This window comes from Saimiri boliviensis, chromosome X (genome assembly GCF_048565385.1).
Source record: "Saimiri boliviensis isolate mSaiBol1 chromosome X, mSaiBol1.pri, whole genome shotgun sequence".
NCBI lineage: Eukaryota > Metazoa > Chordata > Mammalia > Primates > Cebidae > Saimiri > Saimiri boliviensis.
In genome coordinates this window covers 130,914,801-130,934,671 of record NC_133470.1, presented here as the reverse complement: position 1 = coordinate 130,934,671, position 19,871 = coordinate 130,914,801, and the positions used below count along the sequence as shown (strand labels likewise).

At 37.3% G+C, this 19,871-nt stretch overlaps 2 protein-coding genes across 8 annotated transcripts in view; both read left to right on the top strand.

Annotated features, from left to right (window-relative positions):
* The first annotated feature begins 49 nt into the window (after positions 1-49).
* The window catches only part of GPRASP1 (G protein-coupled receptor associated sorting protein 1), a 42,133-nt gene continuing 22,311 nt past the window's right edge, over positions 50-19,871 (top strand). For 2 of the 3 annotated variants that reach the window (XM_039463960.2, XM_074392046.1), the window contains exons 1-2: positions 50-140; positions 5,984-6,155. The gene's annotated coding sequence lies outside the window, so the exon portion shown is untranslated. Of the gene's footprint in view, positions 153-5,983; positions 6,156-19,871 lie in introns of all 3 variants that reach the window. The other variant, XM_039463964.2, reaches the window with a different exon arrangement.
* Positions 54-5,976, top strand: ARMCX5 (armadillo repeat containing X-linked 5). 5 transcript variants are annotated; one of them, XM_074392052.1, is made up of 4 exons: positions 159-1,301; positions 1,394-1,445; positions 1,958-2,003; positions 2,368-5,976. In XM_074392052.1, exon 4 carries the CDS (start codon positions 2,632-2,634, stop codon positions 4,336-4,338), a length of 1,707 nt encoding a protein of 568 aa, XP_074248153.1. In that variant the 5' UTR covers positions 159-1,301; positions 1,394-1,445; positions 1,958-2,003; positions 2,368-2,631; the 3' UTR covers positions 4,339-5,976. The 5 variants fall into 5 exon arrangements, with proteins under 5 accessions (XP_074248154.1, XP_010330517.1, XP_074248152.1 ...); XM_010332215.3 differs by lacking the exons at positions 159-1,301; positions 1,394-1,445 and adding an exon at positions 58-140; XM_074392051.1 differs by lacking the exons at positions 159-1,301; positions 1,394-1,445 and adding an exon at positions 78-152.

The following is a 19,871-nucleotide window of genomic DNA, read 5'->3' as shown; positions in this document are numbered from 1 at the left end:
CCCGGTGCCGGATCAACCTCCAAACACAGCCGCCGCCATTGACTCGAGTCCTTGTGTCTGAGTGTCAGTCCCTGCTGCTGTGTGACACAGCACCTAGAGGCAAGGAAATAAGAAAACTCCCTCTGATCCAAGCGAAGAAGGTCAGTGAGAAGGTGGGCATCACTTGGGGGGTGTGGATGTGGATATCGGAGGTGAACAGTGGAAACGCGACCTGGTCATGGGAGGCGGGAGGTGAGAAGGAGAGAGAGACGAGTAATGTGAATGGCACAGAACAATAAAAAATGATCTGCCTTTTGCTAGCTTGATTTCCATACACTCGGTGCATGACCATGTTTGGGAAGAAAAAGGTTGCAGCTTCTAGTCGGGAAAAGGTACACTAGATAAGAGGAAGAGGGGGCTACTTCTACAGGCGAGAACAGTTGTCTGGGGAGCACTGAGAGGGAGAGAATAAAAAACAGGTTGTAAATGGTTGATAATCAAGGCCCTGGATTCGAAAAGGGTCTCATGTCTTGGTTATTGGTCTGACTATTAATAACCACGTCTCTCTCTCTGTCTTTTCATTTGCTCTTTGGGTGTGTATCACGCGTTTTTATGTGTAGATCTGTTCCTAAGTTTTCAGCACGCCACGTTTCCGTAAAGATCTGTAGAGGGCAGCAGACCTCAAGGGGAGGGGAGAACGGAAAGAAAATTGGCCTGGTTTTTAGAGTGGGCAGTACTTGGAAGTGGTAGATGGCTAAGACTAGAGTAGGCAGGAGTCTAAGGGAGCCCCCAGAACTCTCTGCCAGCTTTCCTAACATGTCCTCATTTACCCCCATTATGTTGCAGAAAATGTTAGGCTTTGGGAGAGAGAGAAAACATAGGAACCCAGATGAAATATGGAAATAATACTTTTCATTTTTTCCCAGCCTCCGTGGTTTGTCTAGTCATTTCATCCCTACAAACACCACTACTACTACCTTGTAGGGATGTTTGAGTTGTCTCTGTATAGGAATTGTCAGACTTTGAGAATAGAGCAGAGGGCTTGGAGATTTAGGAGTGGGAGAAAAAAAGGGAGATAGAAAATGTTTGCAGATCAGGTACCTGTATTCAGAAAGAATCTGCTCTAGGTGCTAGTCTCTACCAAAGACTCAGCCTCAGCTGTCTCCTGTGTCTTCATTTATTGGTCTCTGTTTTTGTGAATCCCTGTAAGTAGATCTGTCTCTAGGACTGTGGAACTGTCAGTTGTGAAGTTTTGTAAAATGACCACCCAACTTAAAGCTAGGAAATTACGAAGAAGAGAAAATTGCCCTGTATCTGTTAAGGTTGGTGTAAAGCTACAGGGACGGGGTCGGGGGTGGGGGGGTGGCAACTTCAGCTAGAGAATTCCATCTCTTCTGTTTTGTCATTTTACCAGTTGTTTCCACCTGCCCCACCCTCTGCTGCTGCTGATTTAGTTGGGAGTCTTGGTAAGCTTTGGGGGTACAGAATACTAAGACCTGCCTTTCCCACTTCCCACTCGATCGTCCTGCTCTCATGCTTAACCCTAGTCTAATCTGAATGAAGGATATTCTAGGGCAGGTATCCCCATACGTTTTACACAGGGGGCCAGTTCACTGCCCCTCAGACCATTGGAGGGCCGCCACATACTGTGCTCCTCTCGCTGACCACCAATGAAAGAGGTGCCCCTTCCTGAAGTGCGGCCAAGGGCCAGATAAATGGCCTCAGGGGGCTGCATGCGGCCCGCGGGCCATAGTTTGGGGACACCTGTTCTAGGGCAATCACTGAAGAAAGAGGAAGATGGTTGTCAATAGGGAGAAGAAGAAGGAGTAGCCCTGAAACAAAGCAGTGCAGGGAAAGGGGACTAGGAGGGAAACAGTAGACAAAATGTATCTGGAAAGGCAAGAATAGGGACCAGAGACCAAGCTCTGTCACCAGGAGATCAGTTTCCATATTCTCCTGTTTGTTTATTTGTTCATAGGTCTGCCTGTAGATCTGCTGTAGGGCTTGTCACCATTGGAAGCAAGGTAAGGAGGAGAAAGTTACTCGAGATCAGTGCAGGTTGGTATGAGTGTGGGGATTGCCTGGGTAGACCTGTAGGATGTAGTAGTGGAGAGCTGCTTGGCTCCAGCAGTGGTCAAGAACCACTATAGGAATTCCTTAGGCTCTCATCCACTTTTCCTTTGTGCTCCTGTTTGGTGCCTGGAAAGAAGGTTGACAGTGCTTGGAAGCATAGGGAGTGGGTGAAATGAAGGGAGAAAGAGTTTGCTAGTTATCTACCTCTCTTACCTAGCACTGAATCTCCATACTCTCCTGTCTCCTTGTGCTGATCAGCATGAGGAGAAAAAATTGGAAGAGACTCAAAGCCCCATTTCCTTCCTCCACCCCTAGGTCCTACTTCAGTGGCAGATCTGGTGGCCTTGGAGTGGCTGAAGACCACCACCCTCCACAGGGCTGCGCCCATGCACAGCCATCCTTCCCTACCTTGAGTGAGCTTCCTCTGCATGTTTTCTATGTCACTGGCAGAGCCTGTAGTTGGAAAGGGGACAGAGTGACTACTGGACTTTGTATGAAAACACCAACCGGGACAGACCTTCAGTCAAGGCTGAGACAGGGTTGGGGGTATATAACTTGTCCTTGCCTTAAACTTGGAACATGGCTGGCTCTGGGACAGAAGCAAGGGCTAGAGAAAAGGCTGAGGCTGGCCTGAAAGATGGAGTCAGAGGTCCTGCTGCTGCTAGAGTGAGTGGTGAAACACAGGCCAAGTCAGTGGCTGAGGCAAAACTGAAAACAGAATCAGTGACCCAGGCCAAAGCTGGTGACGGAGCAATGGCCAGGACACATACGGTGACCTACACTGTGACTATGGCTGTGACAAGGGAAGAGAGCAGGATGGAAGATACAACTAAGACTAGAGTCGTGGTTGAGACTAAGGCAAAACCCCTGGCAGAACATAGTATAGTGCCACAAACCAAGTCAAAGGCCATGCCTATGTCTAGGGTCAGTGCTGTAACAAAGTCTGAAGTCAAGGTTGTTGCTGTCAGTGAGGCAGATATCAGGTCCTATACCAAGTCACATGATAAGGCCAATACTGGGTCCAGACCTGACAGAAGGGAAGAGGCCAGCATCAAGGCCAAGGCTGGGGACAAAGCTGGCATTGGGATGAAATCCAGTGATGAGGATGAAGAAAATATCTGCTCCTGGTTCTGGACTGGAGAAGAACCTAGTGTAGGGTCCTGGTTCTGGCCTGAAGAAGAGACCTCTCCTCAAGTTTATAAGCCCCTACCTAAGATCCAGGAAAAGCCCAAACCCACACCTAAACCCATGCTTACTATAAAACAAAAGGCAATAGCATGGTCAAGGGCCAGGTATATTGTCCTAGTTCCAATTGAGGGAGGAGAGCAATCCTTGCCTCCAGAAGGAAACTGGACCCTGGTTGAGACCTTGATTGAAACTCCTCTGGGGATTCGACCTCTGACCAAGATCCCACCTTATCATGGGCCTTATTTCCAGACCTTAGCCGAGATCAAAAAACAGATTAAGCAAAGGGAAAAGTATGGGCCCAATCCAAAGGCTTGCCGCTGCAAATCACATGCATTTAGTTTGGAGCCTAAAGAGTTTGATAAACTTGTTGCCCTCCTTAAGTTAACTAAGGATCCTTTCATTCATCAAATAGCTACCATGATAATGGGCATCAGTCCTGCTTATCCATTTACACAAGATATAATTCATGATGTAGGTATTACTGTTATGATTGAAAACTTGGTCAATAATCCCAATGTTAAAGAACACCCTAGAGCTTTAAGTACGGTGGATGACAGCTCTGAGTCTTCCAAAGAACCAAAAGCAGAAGAGTCATATATACACCAAGTTTGTAAGGACATAGTCTCTTGCCCCTTGAACTCCCCTGTGCAACTGACTGGACTGAAATTATTAGGGCACTTGAGTGTAAAATTTGAAGATCACTATGTGATTACCAGTTATATACCAGATTTCCTCACCTTGTTAAACAAGGGAAGTGTCAAAACCAAGTTTTATGTTTTAAAAGTGTTTTTGTGTTTGTCTAAAAATCAAGCCAATACAAGAGAATTGGTCAGTGCCAAAGTACTGTCATCATTGGTTGCACCCTTTAACAAGAATGAGTCAAAGGCCAATATTCTTAATATTATTGAAATATTTGAGAATATAAACTTTCAGTTCAAAACAAAGGCAAAGTTATTTACCAAAGAAAAGTTCACTAAATCTGAGCTTATTTCAATATTCCAGGAAGCAAAACAGTTTGGTCAGAAACTCCAAGACTTAGCAGAACACAGTGATCCTGAAGTGAGAGATAAAGTCATACGATTAATACTCAAACTCTGAATACCCCTCTGTTTTTATAAAGCCTCAAATAGTTTTTTGGAGTTGCAATACGGAAACAATGCATATTATAATTATAAATTCAATACTTATGTCTTCCATGTTGATTGAGGGAGAATACCAATTAATCTCGAGTTCCTGAAACGTGCTGATTTTTATTGTGCTATATAATATAAATGGAGATTATTTTTAGTATTTCTGCAACATGACCTGATAATGAATCTATTCATCCTAAGCTTATACTTCTGTGCTTTAAATTGATATAAGTGTATTCTTTTGAGATTTTATTTCCATGTTGTTAATAAAGTTGCATGCTAAAACTGGTGAAAATATTGTCCTAGTTTTTCAGTTGAAATCTAGTCTGCGGGGGATAAAGCACAGACAGCATAAAGATGGTGAAGAACACTGCCTGCGTGTCTGTAGGAGGGCACAAACAAAACAAGTTCGCATTGATTATTTAGTTTCAACATGTTCAAGGAGTAGAATCACTCTATGCAAGAAGACAGGACTGTGCTATTAGCTATCTTGTAGGCTTCTACTGATAGGGCTTCAAATGAGGAATGAAGCCCTATCTGGGCAGCCCTGGGAAAGGGAGGAAGGAGGAAGGGAACACAGATGCTTTCATTGTAGTCTCAGTTCCAGAACTTGTGCTCAGCTTTTCACATAAAATGTCTCATCAGGATGCCTTGAAGCTGTTTGACCCCAAGAGGATTCCTGGTTCTCACCCCTGTTCAGTAAGCCATGGACAGCTGCACAGGAAGTGTGGTTCTGAAGGGACCCAGCCCCACTGTGCCCTCAACAGCTCTCTCCCTATCCAGGGGTATTAGATTTACTGCTGCATCTGAGATTCTCTCCCCATGAAGTCCTGAGTCGCAGAAGAGAGTGTTTCTGGGGATTACCCATTGAAACTGCTTCATAGATAATCTCATCTATCTCATCCTGGTAACTGTTGACTCCTTGCCTTTGTTTTTGGGCCAATGCTTTGGACTTGGTGATTTGTGCCACAGTTGGTAGCAGCCCCCTTGTTTGTGCTGATTCTTTTTGGTCAGAGCTCAGGTCTATGTATGACATAGCCACAGGATACCAAATTCCTTTAGAAGTATGTAGTTAGGAAGAAATGAATTCCCATAAAACCCATTATTCTGTCTATTTGCATAGTTTATACAGTTGAAGCTATGTTGTCTATACTAAGCTTGTCCTGTTTATTCTTAACAAAGGCTAGCTTCTCTGCAGGTGGTTTGTGGAATCGAATGACAGAGTATAGTTTAGGATTTTGGGGACACCTCTGCATCTTCTACCCCATGCCTCTTTTACTGTTAATTTACTGCCCAGAATTGGGAAATACAGATATTAGGGTAAGTATACAAATGGTGATCTTTCTGTTGACCTTCCGCTCCTAACTTTTAGGGAAGTTCTAAACCAGAAAATCTCAATATGGTGTAATGGATCCCTACTTTTAATAGCTATACCTAGTTTAATTTCTACTAGGATCAGGTGTGAATCTATTGTGGTACATCTAAAAGTTTAAATGAAGCACAATTAGCTACACTTGTGCATTAAGAGAAACAAGGAAGCTAGTTTTTTTTGCATTGTGAAACTTCAATTTAGATGATTTTTGAAGTTCTTTATAACATTTTTTAATCCACAGAATTCCTGTAGCCTGTAATACCAGCTGTGGGTACTACTCTCAGTGTTGGAGATCATCAAAATACAATTGGACCAGACCCTTTGGAAATAATTCTGTGTCTCAAATGCCATGTGGAGCACATACTTAATCAGTTGATGGCTATGGAATTTTCCAACATCAGCTAAAGAGAAGGGTGAGTGTGGGGTGTGTATTAAAGTGCAAAGTTGATAGTCTCTACTTGGATGGGAATTGTGGGATACAAAGTCACCTCCTACATTGTTCATGAGGTGTCATCTGTTGATGGGCACTTCACTTGTTTCCATCTTTTGGTGGTTATGAATATTGCTGCAGTGAACATTGGAGTACAAATATCTGTTTGAGTCCCTGATTTAAATTCTTTTGGGTATATACCTAGTTGTGGAATTGCTGGGTTGTATAAGATGTTTAGCTTTTTGAGGAATTGCCAAGCTGTTTTCCACAGTGCCTGTACCATTTTACATTCCCGTCAGCAAAATGCAAGGTTTCCAATGTATCCACATCCTTATTATTTTCCATTATTTTAAAAATAGCCATCTTAGTAGGTGTAAAGTGGTATATCATTGTGGTTTTAATTTGCATTTACTGAAAGTCTTATGATGTTGAGCATCTTTTTATATGCTTATTGGCCATTTGCATGTATTTTTTTGAGTAATGTGTATTTAAGTTCTTTGCCCATTTTTAATTGTGTTTTTTGGCATTGTAGGAGTTTTCAAGTATATACATACATGCCCCTTATTAGCTATGTGATTAGCAAATATTTTCTCCTGTTCTGTAGGTTTTTTCACTTTTAACGATGTCCTTTGATGTGCAAAAGATTTTAATTTCAAAGAAGCTCAATTCATCTATTTTTTTCTCTTGTTGCTGGCGCTTTTGGTGTCATATCTAAGAATTCATTGCCAAATTCAAGGTCACAAGAGACTTACCCCTATGTTTTCTTCTAAAAGTTGTATAGTTTTAAACATCAGAGTAATTAGTGTATCTATCACCTCAAACATTTATCATTTCTTTGTTTTGGGAGCATTCAAAATCTTTTCTAGCTGTTTGAAAATACCCAATACATTATTCTTAACTATAGTCACCCTACAGTGCAATAGAATATTAGAACTTATTCCTCCTATCTTGCTGTAATTTTGTGTCTGTTAACCAACCTTTCCCTCTCCACTCCCTTCCCTATCTTCTCTTAACTTTTAATGAAAAAAAAAAAAAAAAACACAATTACTTTTGCACCAGCCTAATAGTAACCACTATTCTACGCTCTGCTTCTGTGAGATAAGCTTTTTTAGCTTCCACATATGAATGATAATGTGGTATTTATCTTTCTGTGCCTGGCTTATTTCATATAGTGTCCTCCAGGTTCATCCATGTTTCCATCAATGACAAGATTTCTTTCATTTTTATGGCTGAACACATTTTTTAATCCCTGCGTCTGTTGATGGGTACTTATACTGATTTCATATCTTGACTATTGTGAATAGTGCTGCAATAAACATGAGAGTGCAGATATATCTTCGACATATTGATATCCTTTCTTTTTGATATATACCCAGCAGTAAGATAACTGGATCATATGGTAGCTCTATTATTAGTTTATTGAGAAATCTCCATGCTGTTTCCCATAGTGGCTATACTAATTTACATTCCCACCAACAGTGTGTAAGAGTTCCATTTTCTCTGCATCCTTACCAGCATTTTTCTTTTTGTCTTTTTGACAATAGCCATTCTAACTGGGGTGAAATGATATCTCTTTGCGGTTTTGATTTCCGTTTCCCTGATGATTAGTGATGTTGAGTGTTTTGTCATATACGTTTTGGCCATTTGTCTGTCTTCTTTTGAGAAAGGCCTGTTCTGATTATTTGCCAATTTTTAAATTGAAGTATTTGTGTTTTTGTTGTTTAGTTGTTTGAGTTCCTTGTATAGTCATGTACCACACAGCGTTTCAGTACATAATGGACTGCATGTATGAGAGTTGTCCCATAAGAATATAATACCAAATTTTTTCTGTACCTTTTATATGATTAGATACATGAATACTTACCATTGTCTTACAATTGCCTGTATTATTCAATACAATAACATTCTATACAGGTTTGCAGCCTAGGAGCAATAGGCTATACTACATAGCTTACGTATGTAGTAGGCTATACCATCTAGGTATTTGTTAGTAGTACTTTTCTTCTAAGTAGAAGAGCTTTTTTGCTCTTTTACTTTTAGAAGAGATTAAGAAAATCTGAGTCTGTGATAGTCTCACAATGATGGAAATGCCTAGGGACACATTTCTCAGAATGTATCCCCATGGTTAAACAATACATAACTATATATTCTGGATATTAATCCCTTGTTGAATGAACAGTTTGCAAATATTTTCTCCCATTCTGTAGATTGTCTTTTCATTCTCTGATTGTTTCTTTTGCTGTGTGGAAGCTTTTTAGTTTGATATAATCCCATTTGTCTATTTTTGCTATTTTGCCTGTGCTTTTTAGGTCTTATCCATAAAATCTTTGCCCAGACCAATATCCTGAAGTATTTCTCCTATTTTTTTTTCCTAGTAGTTTCATAGTATTTATAATTTATTTTGAGCTGTGCTGGGAAACAGAAGAATGAAACTGGACCTCTGTATTTCATCAAGTACTGCAGAATTTTGATTATAGTAGTTTTGTAGCATGTTTTGAAATCATTAAGTGTATATGCTCCAACTTTGTTCTTCTGCTTCAAGATTGTTTTTGTTATTCTGAGTCATTTTCCATTCCATGTCAATTTTAGAGTCAGCTTTTCCACTTAAACAAAAAAGTCTTCGGAATTTTCACATTGATATTTTTACTGAATCTATAGGTTGCTTTGAGGGTATTGCCATCTTTACAATATTTAGTTTCCATTCTATAAACACATAATGGCCTTATATTTATTTTGGTCTTTAACTTCTTTTAGGAATATTTTTTAGTTTTAGGTATGTAAGTTTTTCTCCTCCTTGGTTCATTTTATTCCTAGGTATTTCACTCTTTTATATGCTATTGTAAATGGAGTTGTTTTCTTTCCTTTTTCAGATTGTTCATTGCTGGTATACAGAAATATAACTGATACGTGTGTGTTGATTTTGTCACCTGCAACTTTGCTGAACTTATTTATTCACTCTAGTAGCTTTTTTGTGGATTCTTTTGAAATTTCTATCCATAGGATCATTTCGTCTACAAATAGAAATACTTTATCTTCTTTTCTCCTATATGGTTATCATGTATTTCTTTTTCTGGTCTAATTGCTCTGGCTTAATTTGAATAACAGTGCTGAAAACGGGCATGCTTGTCTTGTTTCTGATCTTCTCAGTGACAGTTTTCAGTCTTTTACTATTGAGTATGACATTAGTCGTGGGATTTTCATAAATTCTGATTATCATGGTAAGGAAGTTCCTTTCTGTGCCTGATTTTATCAGTGTTTTTTTAAAGGGTATCAGGTTTTATCAAATATCTTTTTTTGTTTCAACGGAGATGATCATGTGGGGATTTTTTTTTTTTCTATTTAAGTGGTATATTATGTGATTCGACTCTCTTATGTTGACCACCCTTGCATTTCTAGGATAAATCCCACTTGGTCATGGTATACAATCTTTTTAATATACTGTAGGATTTGGTGTGCTGGGATTTTGTTGATAATTTTTGTATCTATATTCATAAGGGATGCAGGGATGTATTGTTTCCTTGTGATGTCTTCATCCGGTTTTGATATCAGAGTAATACTGGCTCCGTAGAATTAGTTAGAAGATACTCCCCCTTCTACTTTTTAGAAGAGCTTGAGGATTGTTGTTGACTCTTCTTTATGTTTGTTAGAATTGTCTAGTGAAACCATCTGGTCCTGGAATTCTCTTTTGGGGGAAGTTTTTGATTACTGGTCCAATTTCTTCACTGTTTATGGGTCAGTTGAGATTTTCTATTCAGTTCAGTTTCTTTTCTGTCCAGATTTTGAGTCAGTTTAGGTAATTTATGTGTGTTTTTAAGAATTTGTTGATTTCATCTAAGTTATCTAATTTGTTAGTGGACAAATGTTTGTTGTGTACTTTTAATCTTTTAAAATTTCTATGTGGCTGGTAATAATGTTTCCCCTTTCTGGTTTTAGATATTTATGTCTTCTTTTTTTGTCTGTCTAACTAAAAGATTGTCAATTTTCTTTATCTTTCTGAAAAACCAACTTTTGGCTTTATTGATTCTCTGTACTGTTTTTTCATCCTCTATTTTCTTTATTTCTTCTCGAAATATTTATTTCCTTCGGATAGCTATGGGTTTCATTTGCTCTTCTTTTTCTAGTTCCTCAAGGTATAAGGTTAGGTAATTGATTTGGTATCTTTTTTATTTTTTGATGTAGGTGTTTATAGTATAAACTTCTCTCTGATCGCTATCTTTGCTGCATTCCATAAGTTTAGTTATGCTGTTTTTCTTTTTATTTATTTCTGAGTATTTTCTGATTTTCCTTGTGATTTCTTCTTTGACCCATTGGTTATTTAATAGTGTGTTGTTTAATCTCCATATATATGTGAATTTTAAATTTTTCTTTCAGGTGTGGATTCCTAGATTCAGCCACTGTCAATGAAGATATTTCACATGATATCAGTCTTATAAAGTTCATTGAGACTTATTTTAGAAGAATATGTTTTTGCCATTATTTGGTGCAAAGTTCTATATATGTCTGTTAGGTCTAGTTGATGTATACCGCTGTTCAAGTCCTTTATTTCTTTATTGATCTTGAGTCTAGATGCTCTATTCATTATTAAGTATGGGATTTGAAGTTTCCTACTGTTATTATAAAATGGTATTTTTTCCCTTCAGTTCTGTCAGTGTTTGCTTTTTCTTAGGGACTTTTACTTTTGTAATTATTTACAGTCTCCTGTATTTTAACCCCATTGTTTTTAAAGGTTTCTCTATATCTACATGGAACATATACTAATTTTTCCCTTGGGAGGAATAAAGTCCTTTTTCCCAACACTAATCTCACATACTTTTCCAGCTTTCTCTCCATCCTTTCAGAATAATCGTTTTTCCACATTTGTTATTTCTGCTTTCTCATCTCCTAGTTAGTCCTCACACAATTGCAATCTAGTTTCTTTCTCTACTACTCAACTAAAACTCTGCCCTCAAAGTCACCAAAGGCTCCATATTTCCTAAAAAAAGAGCAATTTACATTTTTAAAAATTTTATTTATATGTGCCGTTAGGGAATAACGGTTTCCCCCCACCCCACCCCCACTTTTGATGTAGCCTTACATGTAGTGGGATCCTTATTAGAATATCATCTCTGGCTTTTCTGTGTCCCCACCCTTATTCACTCTTACCCTTCTGTCTTCCCTTTCTTGTTCCACAGAGGGCTGTGTTCTTCTTTGCTGTTTTATAACATAAGTTTTCAAGTGAAGGTTGAAAATAGGGCCCCAATTTTTAATTGGATGGGATTGTGGGTTAAATTCTGAAATTTCTTTTTAGGAAGCCTTCCTGCCCAAAGATCTAAATCATATTTCTCTGTTTTAGAATTATTAGTAACAAAGATTATGTGTTTATTTCTCATCTGCTTCACTCTTTTTACTCAGTTTGTACAGAATTTGGGTAGCATAAAAGGATTGACATTTGTTGAGCCCTTTAAAATCAAACTCATGTAATAGCTTAATACATTTTGACTTCAAAAGATTGAGTATTACAAGTAAAGTTAAAGACCTCTTCAGCTATAAACCCCAATTTCAGTCTTCTTCCTAGAAGTAATACATATTGTCAGTTTCTAGAACCTTTTTATGCATTACCTACATACAAATATATCCATGTGTTCTGAAACTTTTTTGGAATATTAAATGTTACCATAGGATATGTATCAGTCTGCAGCTCTTTTTTTCAATAGCATGTCTTGGAGATTTTTCCATATAGGTATATATCTCTCTCCTTCTTATTAGTTTTATATAATATTTCATAGTCTTACAATATCATATTTGTTTGTGTGGATGATTCTGAGAAGTAGACTCTTGGGTCATAGGCGTTTTTTTGTTGTTGTTTTAGTAGACGCTAGAAACCTCCTTACAAAGGGATTATATCATCATATGCTTTCTCAGTATATCAGAGTCCCTCATTTCCCACACACTCACCAGCAGTACTATCTGCATATTTAAACATATCTGTCAATCTGATAATGAAAATGGCATCTTTTTGTTTTATGTTTTTACTAATGTTGAAGACAATAAATAAGCTGTCTAAACTCACAGAAAATAATCAAATTGGAAATACAAAGTACAATCAAATACAAATACAGATCAATTTGTAAGTATCAAAATGCTCATTAGAAAGATTTTGGAGGCTGAAGAATAGTCTGCAGAGAAAAGCATTTTTTCTTTGCCTGAACTTAATATTCAAAATTCCTGTTATGGAAATAGAAGTCATCTCATAGCACTAACAAACTTGATATTATAAGACCTTTTATTCTTTTAGCAATTTCATATATGTTGAGACACTTCAAATAATTATAAATTATTGATAATTCGCATAATCAATGATGATTTAAAACTATATTAAGTGATGTAATTCAACAGTAAGATTCCTAAGCTCTTCTTGAAGGAAGTTTCTATTCAAAATGTATAAACGCTTAAATCATCTTGGTGGTAGTTAGCACAGTTTAGTCAATCATCTTTGTGCTATGTAAAATAAAATTTTACAGTTTATTTTTTAAAACACACATTTTTGTTAATATTCATTCACAATTAATGGTGTCTTGTTTTTTTTTTTATTTTTTGTTTTTTGGGTTTTTTTTAGATGAAATCTCACTCTGTCGCCCAGACTGGAGTGCAGTGTCATGATCTCATCTCACTACATCCTCTGCCTCCTGCATTTAAACGATTTTCCTGCCTCAGTCTCCCAAGTAGCTGGGATTACAGGCACACACCACCACTCTGGGCTAATTTTTCTGTTTTTAATAGAGATGGGGTTTCACCATATTGGTCAGGTTTGTCTTGAATTCCTGACCTCGTGATTTGCGTGGCTCAGCCTCCCAAAGTGCTGAGATTACAGGCATGAGCCACCATGCCCAGCAGTGTCTTCTTATTACTGTCCCAGTTGAATACCCGAAGTTGTGGGAACAGACTCTGTAAAGTATGAAATTCTATTTTCTTAGCGAATAATTTTTTTTTCTCTCTAAGGTGATATTTACAGGATTTTCAAACGTGTCTAGATCTCACTGGTATTAATGTTTTTGGGGAGATTGATTTATTTACCAGAGAAGAAAGTTAGGCGCACTGAAATCTATGATCCAAAATGAAAAATGAGAAAATGGTTGTATGTACAAGCATATGATCTGATCTCTTATGTTGGAGCTCCATTCTGTGCTACAACAAATCTCGTAATCTGATTGCACTAAAGTGACCCTAAACAGTGTATATGAAAAATTCAGAATTCTATGTAGATATTCTTTGTTCTCTAGTGGGGATTTATTTCACTGAGATAATACAATTGAAGTAATTTTATGCTCTTTGAAGCACCTTAGATGATAAACCCTAGCCCAGAGCTGAAGATTTATTCCTCAGTGAGACAGTGACCAAGTACACAAAAAACTTGTGCTCCTAGAGTAGGGCTCTCTATCATCTTTCAGTTCCTTAAACAGGTAATAATGTATTGTGAGGCAAAAAAATTTAGTAAAACAGAAACTTAAGTGAATATCACCTTTTGGTGTGTAAATACTAAGTAGATAAGAAGTGAAAGAAAATGGCTCAAAAGTTTTGCCTTTTTGAGACTCCTGTTAATGTGATTTTTCTAGTATGCCAAAAATGAAAAGAGCAATAACACAATTAAAAACTAGGCAAAGGAATTTAAAAGGCATATTTCCAAAGAATATATGCAAATGGCCAAAGCACATGAAAAGATGCTCAACATTATTGGTCTTTAAAGAAATGCAAATCGAAACCATAGCTACACCACTCTACCCCCACTAGTATGTCTATAACTTTTTTATGTAACCTAAGTATTGACAAGGATGTGGGGAAGTTGGAACTCTTTTTTTTTTTTTTTTTTTTTGAGAAGGAGTTTCGCTCTTGTTACCCAGGCTGGAGTGCAATGGCACGATCTCGGCTCACCGCAACCTCCGCCTCCTGGGTTCAGGCAATTCTCCTGCCTCAGCCTCCTGAGTAGCTCGGATTACAGGCATGTGCCACCATGCCCAGCTACTTTTTTGTATTTTTAGTAGAGACGGGGTTTCACCATGTTGACCAGGATGGTCTCGATCTCTTGACCCTGTGATCCACCTGCCTCGGCCTCCCAAAGTGCTGGGATTGCAGGCTTAAGCCACCGCGCCCGGCGAAATTGGAACTCTTGTACATTGCTTGTGGGAATGTAAAACGGTACAGCCACTGTGGAAAATAATTTGATAGTTTTTCTAGTGTACCATTTTCATTCATTTCTCATTTCTTTTTTGTGTGTTTTTTTCCAGTGTTTTTTTTTTCTTAATGGTCACTCTGGGTATTACAATTAATATCTTAACTATACAACACTCAAGTTTAAATTAATATCAACTTAGTTTCAATGATACACAAAATTCTGCTCCTTTATACTTCCATCTCCCTCTTTATGTTGTCACAAATTTAATCTTTATATACTGTGTGTCTGTTAACAGATTTGTACTTATAGCTTTATGCATTTGGCTTTTAAAACATTTAGAAAAAAAACAGAAGTAAAACAACAAAAATGCAATAATACTGGCTTTTTGAAAAACTGACTTTGTATTTTAGAGTAGGTTTAGGTCTACAGAAAAATTGATCAGAAAGTACATACAGAGAGCACCCATACTTTTCTCTTGCACCCCACCTCTGCCACCTGCTGCCCACAGATTCCCATATTATTAGCATCTTGTAATAGTATGGTACTTTTTTTTAACTATCGATAAATGAATACTGATACATTATTATTAACTAAAGTCCTTAGTATACTTTAAGGTCTGATCATTAAGTTGTACATTCCAATTTTTTTAAAAAAACATTGTAGTAAAATACACATGACATTAAATTTGCCATTTTAGCCACTTTTACCAGTCCAATTTGGTGGTATTAAGTGCATTCACATTGCTGTGCTGCTATCACCACTATTGATCTCTAGAACTTTTGCATCATTCCAAATTAAAATTACATATATTAAAAAATAACTCCCTGTTATTCCCTTCCATCAGCCTATCCAGTTGTCCCAGCACCATTTTTTGAATACACTTTCCTTCCCCTACTAAAAAGTCTTGATACCCTTGTCAAAAATCATTTGAACATATTCTCAAGGGTTTCTTTTTGGATTCTCTATTGTATTCTGTTGGTTTATATGTCTGTCTTTATTCAAGTACCATACTATTTAGATTATTTTAGTTACATATAGTAAGTTTTGAAATCAAAGGCCTTAGTCCTCCGACTTTGTTCTTCCTTTCCAAGTCTGTTTGATCTATTTGGTGTCCTTTGAGATTCCATATGAATTTTAGGATAATTTTTTTTTCTATTTGTGCAAAACACATTATTGGGATTCTAATATGGATTGGATGGAAACTTATAGATTGCTTTGGATTGTTTTGAAAACAACATGAAATCTTCTGATCTTAGTGTCTTCAATTCTAATAGGGATTGCATGGAAGGATTGTATTGAAAACAACATTAAGTGTTCCAATTCTAATAGGGATTGCATGAAAGCTTATAGATTGCTTTGGATTGTATTGAAAACAACATTAATCTTCCAATCTAAATGATTAAATAGGGTATCTTTTCTAGTTTTCAATGTATAAGTCTTTGGCTTCCTTAGTTAAGCATATTTCTAAGTATTTTTTTTATTCTATTGCAAATGAAATAGATTTTTTAAATTCCCCTATCAGATTATATATTGTTAGTATACAAAGTATATCACACTTTTGTGTGTTGATTTTGTATCCTGCACTTTTGCTGAAATTGTTTATTAGCTTTAACCATTTCTGGGGGGAAATCTTTAGGTTTTCTATATATGTAATCATTCCATCTGTAAACACAGATACATTTATTTTTTTCCATTCCAATTTATACACCTCTTGTTTATCTTCTTTCGACAAATTGCTTTGGCTAGAACTTTCAATACTATGTTGAATAGAAGTGGAAAAAATGGACTTCCTTGTCTTGTTGCTCTTATGGGAAAAATGTTCAGTCTTTCACCATTGAATACGTTGTTAGCTGTGGGCTTTTTGTGTATGTCCTTTGTTTTGTTGAGGAGTTGAGGAGTTTCCTTTAATTCCTAGGTTGTTGAATGTTATTTTTTTCATGAAGGATTGTTGAATTTTTCTAAAATGATATTTCTACTACGTGAATTGAGATGATGATGTGTTTTTTTTTTCTCTTCATTCCATTAATAGGGTATAGTATATTGTTTGATGTTTGTATGTTGAACAACCCTTACATTCCAGGCGTAAGTCCCTCTTTGTGCTTGATATGGTTTGGCTCTGTGTCCTCATCCAAATCTCATCTCGAATTGTAATCCCCACTTGTGGAGGGAGGGACCTGTAATCCTTACATGTTGAGGGAGGGAAGCAATTGGATTATGGGAATGGTTCCCCCATGTGGTTCTCATAATAGTAAGTGAATTCTCACAAGATCTAATGGTTTTAATAAATGGTAGTTTTTCCTGCATGTTCTATCTCACCTGCTGCCATCTAAGACATGCCTGCCTCTCCTACTGCCATGATTGTAAGTCTCCTGAGGACTCCCCAAGCATGCAGAACTGTGAGTCAATTAAACTTCTTTCCTTTATAAATCACCCAGGCTCAGGTAGTATCTTTATAGCAGTGTGAGAATGGACTAATACAGTAAATTGGTACCACAGAGAGTGGGGCACTGCTAACAAGATACTTGAAAATGTGGAGGCAACTTTGAAACTGGGTAATGGGCATAGGTTGGAACAGTTTGGAGAGCTCAGAAGACAATAGGAAGATGTAGGAAAGTTTGGAACTTCCTAGAGACCTGTTGAATGATTTTGACCAAAATGCTGATAGTGATATGGGCAATGAAGTCCAGGCTGAAGTGGTCTCAGATGGAGATGAAAAAATTATTGGGAACTGGAGCAAAGATCAATCTTGCTATACTTTAGCAAAGAGACTGGCAGCATTTTGCCCCTGCCCTAGAGATCTGTAGAAATTTGAACTTTAGAGAGATAACCTGAAATTGGAATTTATGTTTAAAAGGGAAGTAGAGCATAAAAGTTTGGAAAATTTGCAGCCTGATGATGCAATAGAAAAGAAAACTCCATTTTCTTGGGAGAAAGTCAAGCAATTTGCATAAGTAGTGAGGGGACAAATGTTAATCACCAAAACAATTGGGAAAATGTCTCCAGGGCATGTAAGAGATCTTGGTGGCAACCCCTCCCATCACAGGCTGAGGACACCCCTGCTCTGTGCAGCCTCAGAACACAGTGCCCTGTGTCCTAGCTGCTTCACCTCCAGCCATGGCTAAAAGGGGCCAAGGTACAGCTCAGGTGGTTGCTTCAGAGGGTGCAAGCCCCAAGCCTTGGTGCCTTCCACATGGTATTGGGCATGTGGGTGCACAGAAGTCAAGAATTGCAATTTGGGAACCTCTTACTAGACTTCAGAGAATGTATGGAAATGCCTGGATGTCTAAGCAGAAGTCTGCTGGGGGGATGAAACCCTCGGAGAACCTCTGCTAGAACATTGTAGAAGGGAAATGTGGGGTTGGAGCCCACACACAGAGTCCCCACTGGGGTACTGCCTTGTGGAACTTTTTACATAAGTACTCATAACAGATATTGGTTTCTGGTTGTTTTTTCTTGTAGTACCGCTGACTTTGGTACCAAGCTAATAAGAAGTATTTCCTCCTCTTTTATTATTTTTTGAAGAGCTTGAAAAGGGTTCTTGTTCATTCTCCTTTAAATGTTTAGTAAAATTTACTAGTGAAATGATCTGGTCCAGTGTTTTTCTGTGTTGGGATGTTTTTTGATTACTGATTTGATATCCTCATTAGTTATAGGTCTATTCAGATTTTCTATTACTTAATTATTCAGTTTTGGCAAATTGTATGTTTCTAAGAATGTATCCATTTCATCTAGGTTATCCGATTTTTTGGCATGCAGTTGTTCATAGTACTCATACTCTTTGTTTCTATTAAGTGGTAATATTTTTGCTTTCATTTCTGGTTTTATTAATTTGAGTTTTCTGTTATTTAAGGTCAATCTAGCTAAAGGTTTGTCATTAAAAATATTTTCAAGTGCTGACTTTTAGTCTTATTGATTTTCCTTGTTTTCTACTCCCTATTTATTTTCATTCTAGTGTTTATTATCTTCTTTCTGCTGGCTCTAGGCTGAGTTTGTTATTCTCTTTCTGATTCCTTAAGGTGTAGAGTTTAGTAATTTAGTTGTTTATTTGAAATTTTATTATCCCTTTTTTTTTTTTTTTTAGGCTGGAGTCCAATGGCACAATCTTGGCTCACTACAACCTCTACAACCTCTGAACTCTTGGGTTCAAGCCATTCTCCTGCCTCAGCCTCCCAAGTAGCTGGGACTACAGGCATGTGCCACCACACCAGGCTAATTTTTGTATTTTTAATAGAGATAGGGTTTTACCATGTTGGCCAGGCTGGTGTCAAAGTCCTGTCCTCAAGTGATCTGTCCACCTTGACCTCCCAAAGTGCTGGGATTACAGGCATGGGCCACTACACCCAGCCTGAAATTTTCTTCTTTTAACTCTAATGCTTATTATCTCCTTTTTTGCCTTCAATTTCACCAAATTCTGCTCTTTTATTATTTCTTTGTTCTTGTCAATTTGGATTTAATATGCTTTTCTTGTTTTAGTTTTAAAGGTGGCATACTAGATTATTAATGTTATTGATTCTTCTTTTTTTCTAATATATCTATTCAATTATATAAATTTACTGTGAAGCACTGCTTTATTTGCATTTTCATTTTGATTAATTTTAAACTATTTAAAAATTTTCTCTTCAGCGTTCCTCTTTGATTTATTTTTTATTTGGAAATGTGTTGTTTAATCTTCAAATATTTGAATTTTCCAGCTACATTTTTATTATTTTCTTGTTTAATTTCATTATGGTCCAAAAATGTACATTGAATAATTTGCACTTTTAAATTTGTTAAGGTATTTTTTTGCGGCTCACAATCTGGTCCATCTTGGTGTATGTCCCATGTGAGCTTTAGAAGAATGTATATTCTGGTTTTAGATGAAATAGTCTACAGATGTAAATTAGAACTAGTTAATTGTTGGTGCTATTCAGTACAACTGTGTCCTTACTGCTTTTCCACATAGCAGATCTGTCAATTACTGATAGTGTTGAAATGTTTAATTATCACAGTGGATTTGCCTGGTATTTCTTGCAGTGTTATCACATTTTGCCTCCAATATTTTGATACTCTGTGTTTAGGAACATATATAGTAAGGGCTGTTATGTTTTCTTTGATATTTGACCCATTCATTATTACTGAAATCTGCTTTTTTCTCTTGATTAGTGTTTGCATGTTATAACTTAATCTCCTTTACTTTCAAGCTATCTGTGTCTTTACATATATAGTGGATTGTTATTGACAAGATATAGTTGGGTCTTCATTTCTTTTCATTCACCTTGAAAGTGGGTCTTTTTTCTTTTTAAATAAGTTCTGGGATATATGTGCAGAACGTGCAGGTTTGTTACATAGGTATACATGTTCCATGGTGGTCTGCTGCACCCATCAACCTGTCATCTACATTGGGTATTCCTCCTAATGTTATCCCTCTCCTATCCCCCCACCCCCTGACAGGCCCTGGTGTGTGATATTCCCCTCCCTGTGTCCATGTGTTCTTATTGTTCAACTCCCACTTATGAGTGAGAACATGTAATATTTGGTTTTCTGTTCTTGTGTTAGTTTGCTGAGAATGAC

Coding starts and splice junctions, on each gene's coding strand:
- ARMCX5 (XM_074392053.1), top strand. CDS start 2,632: ATGGCTGGCTCTGGGACAGAAGCAAGGGCTAGAGAAAAGGCTGAGGCT.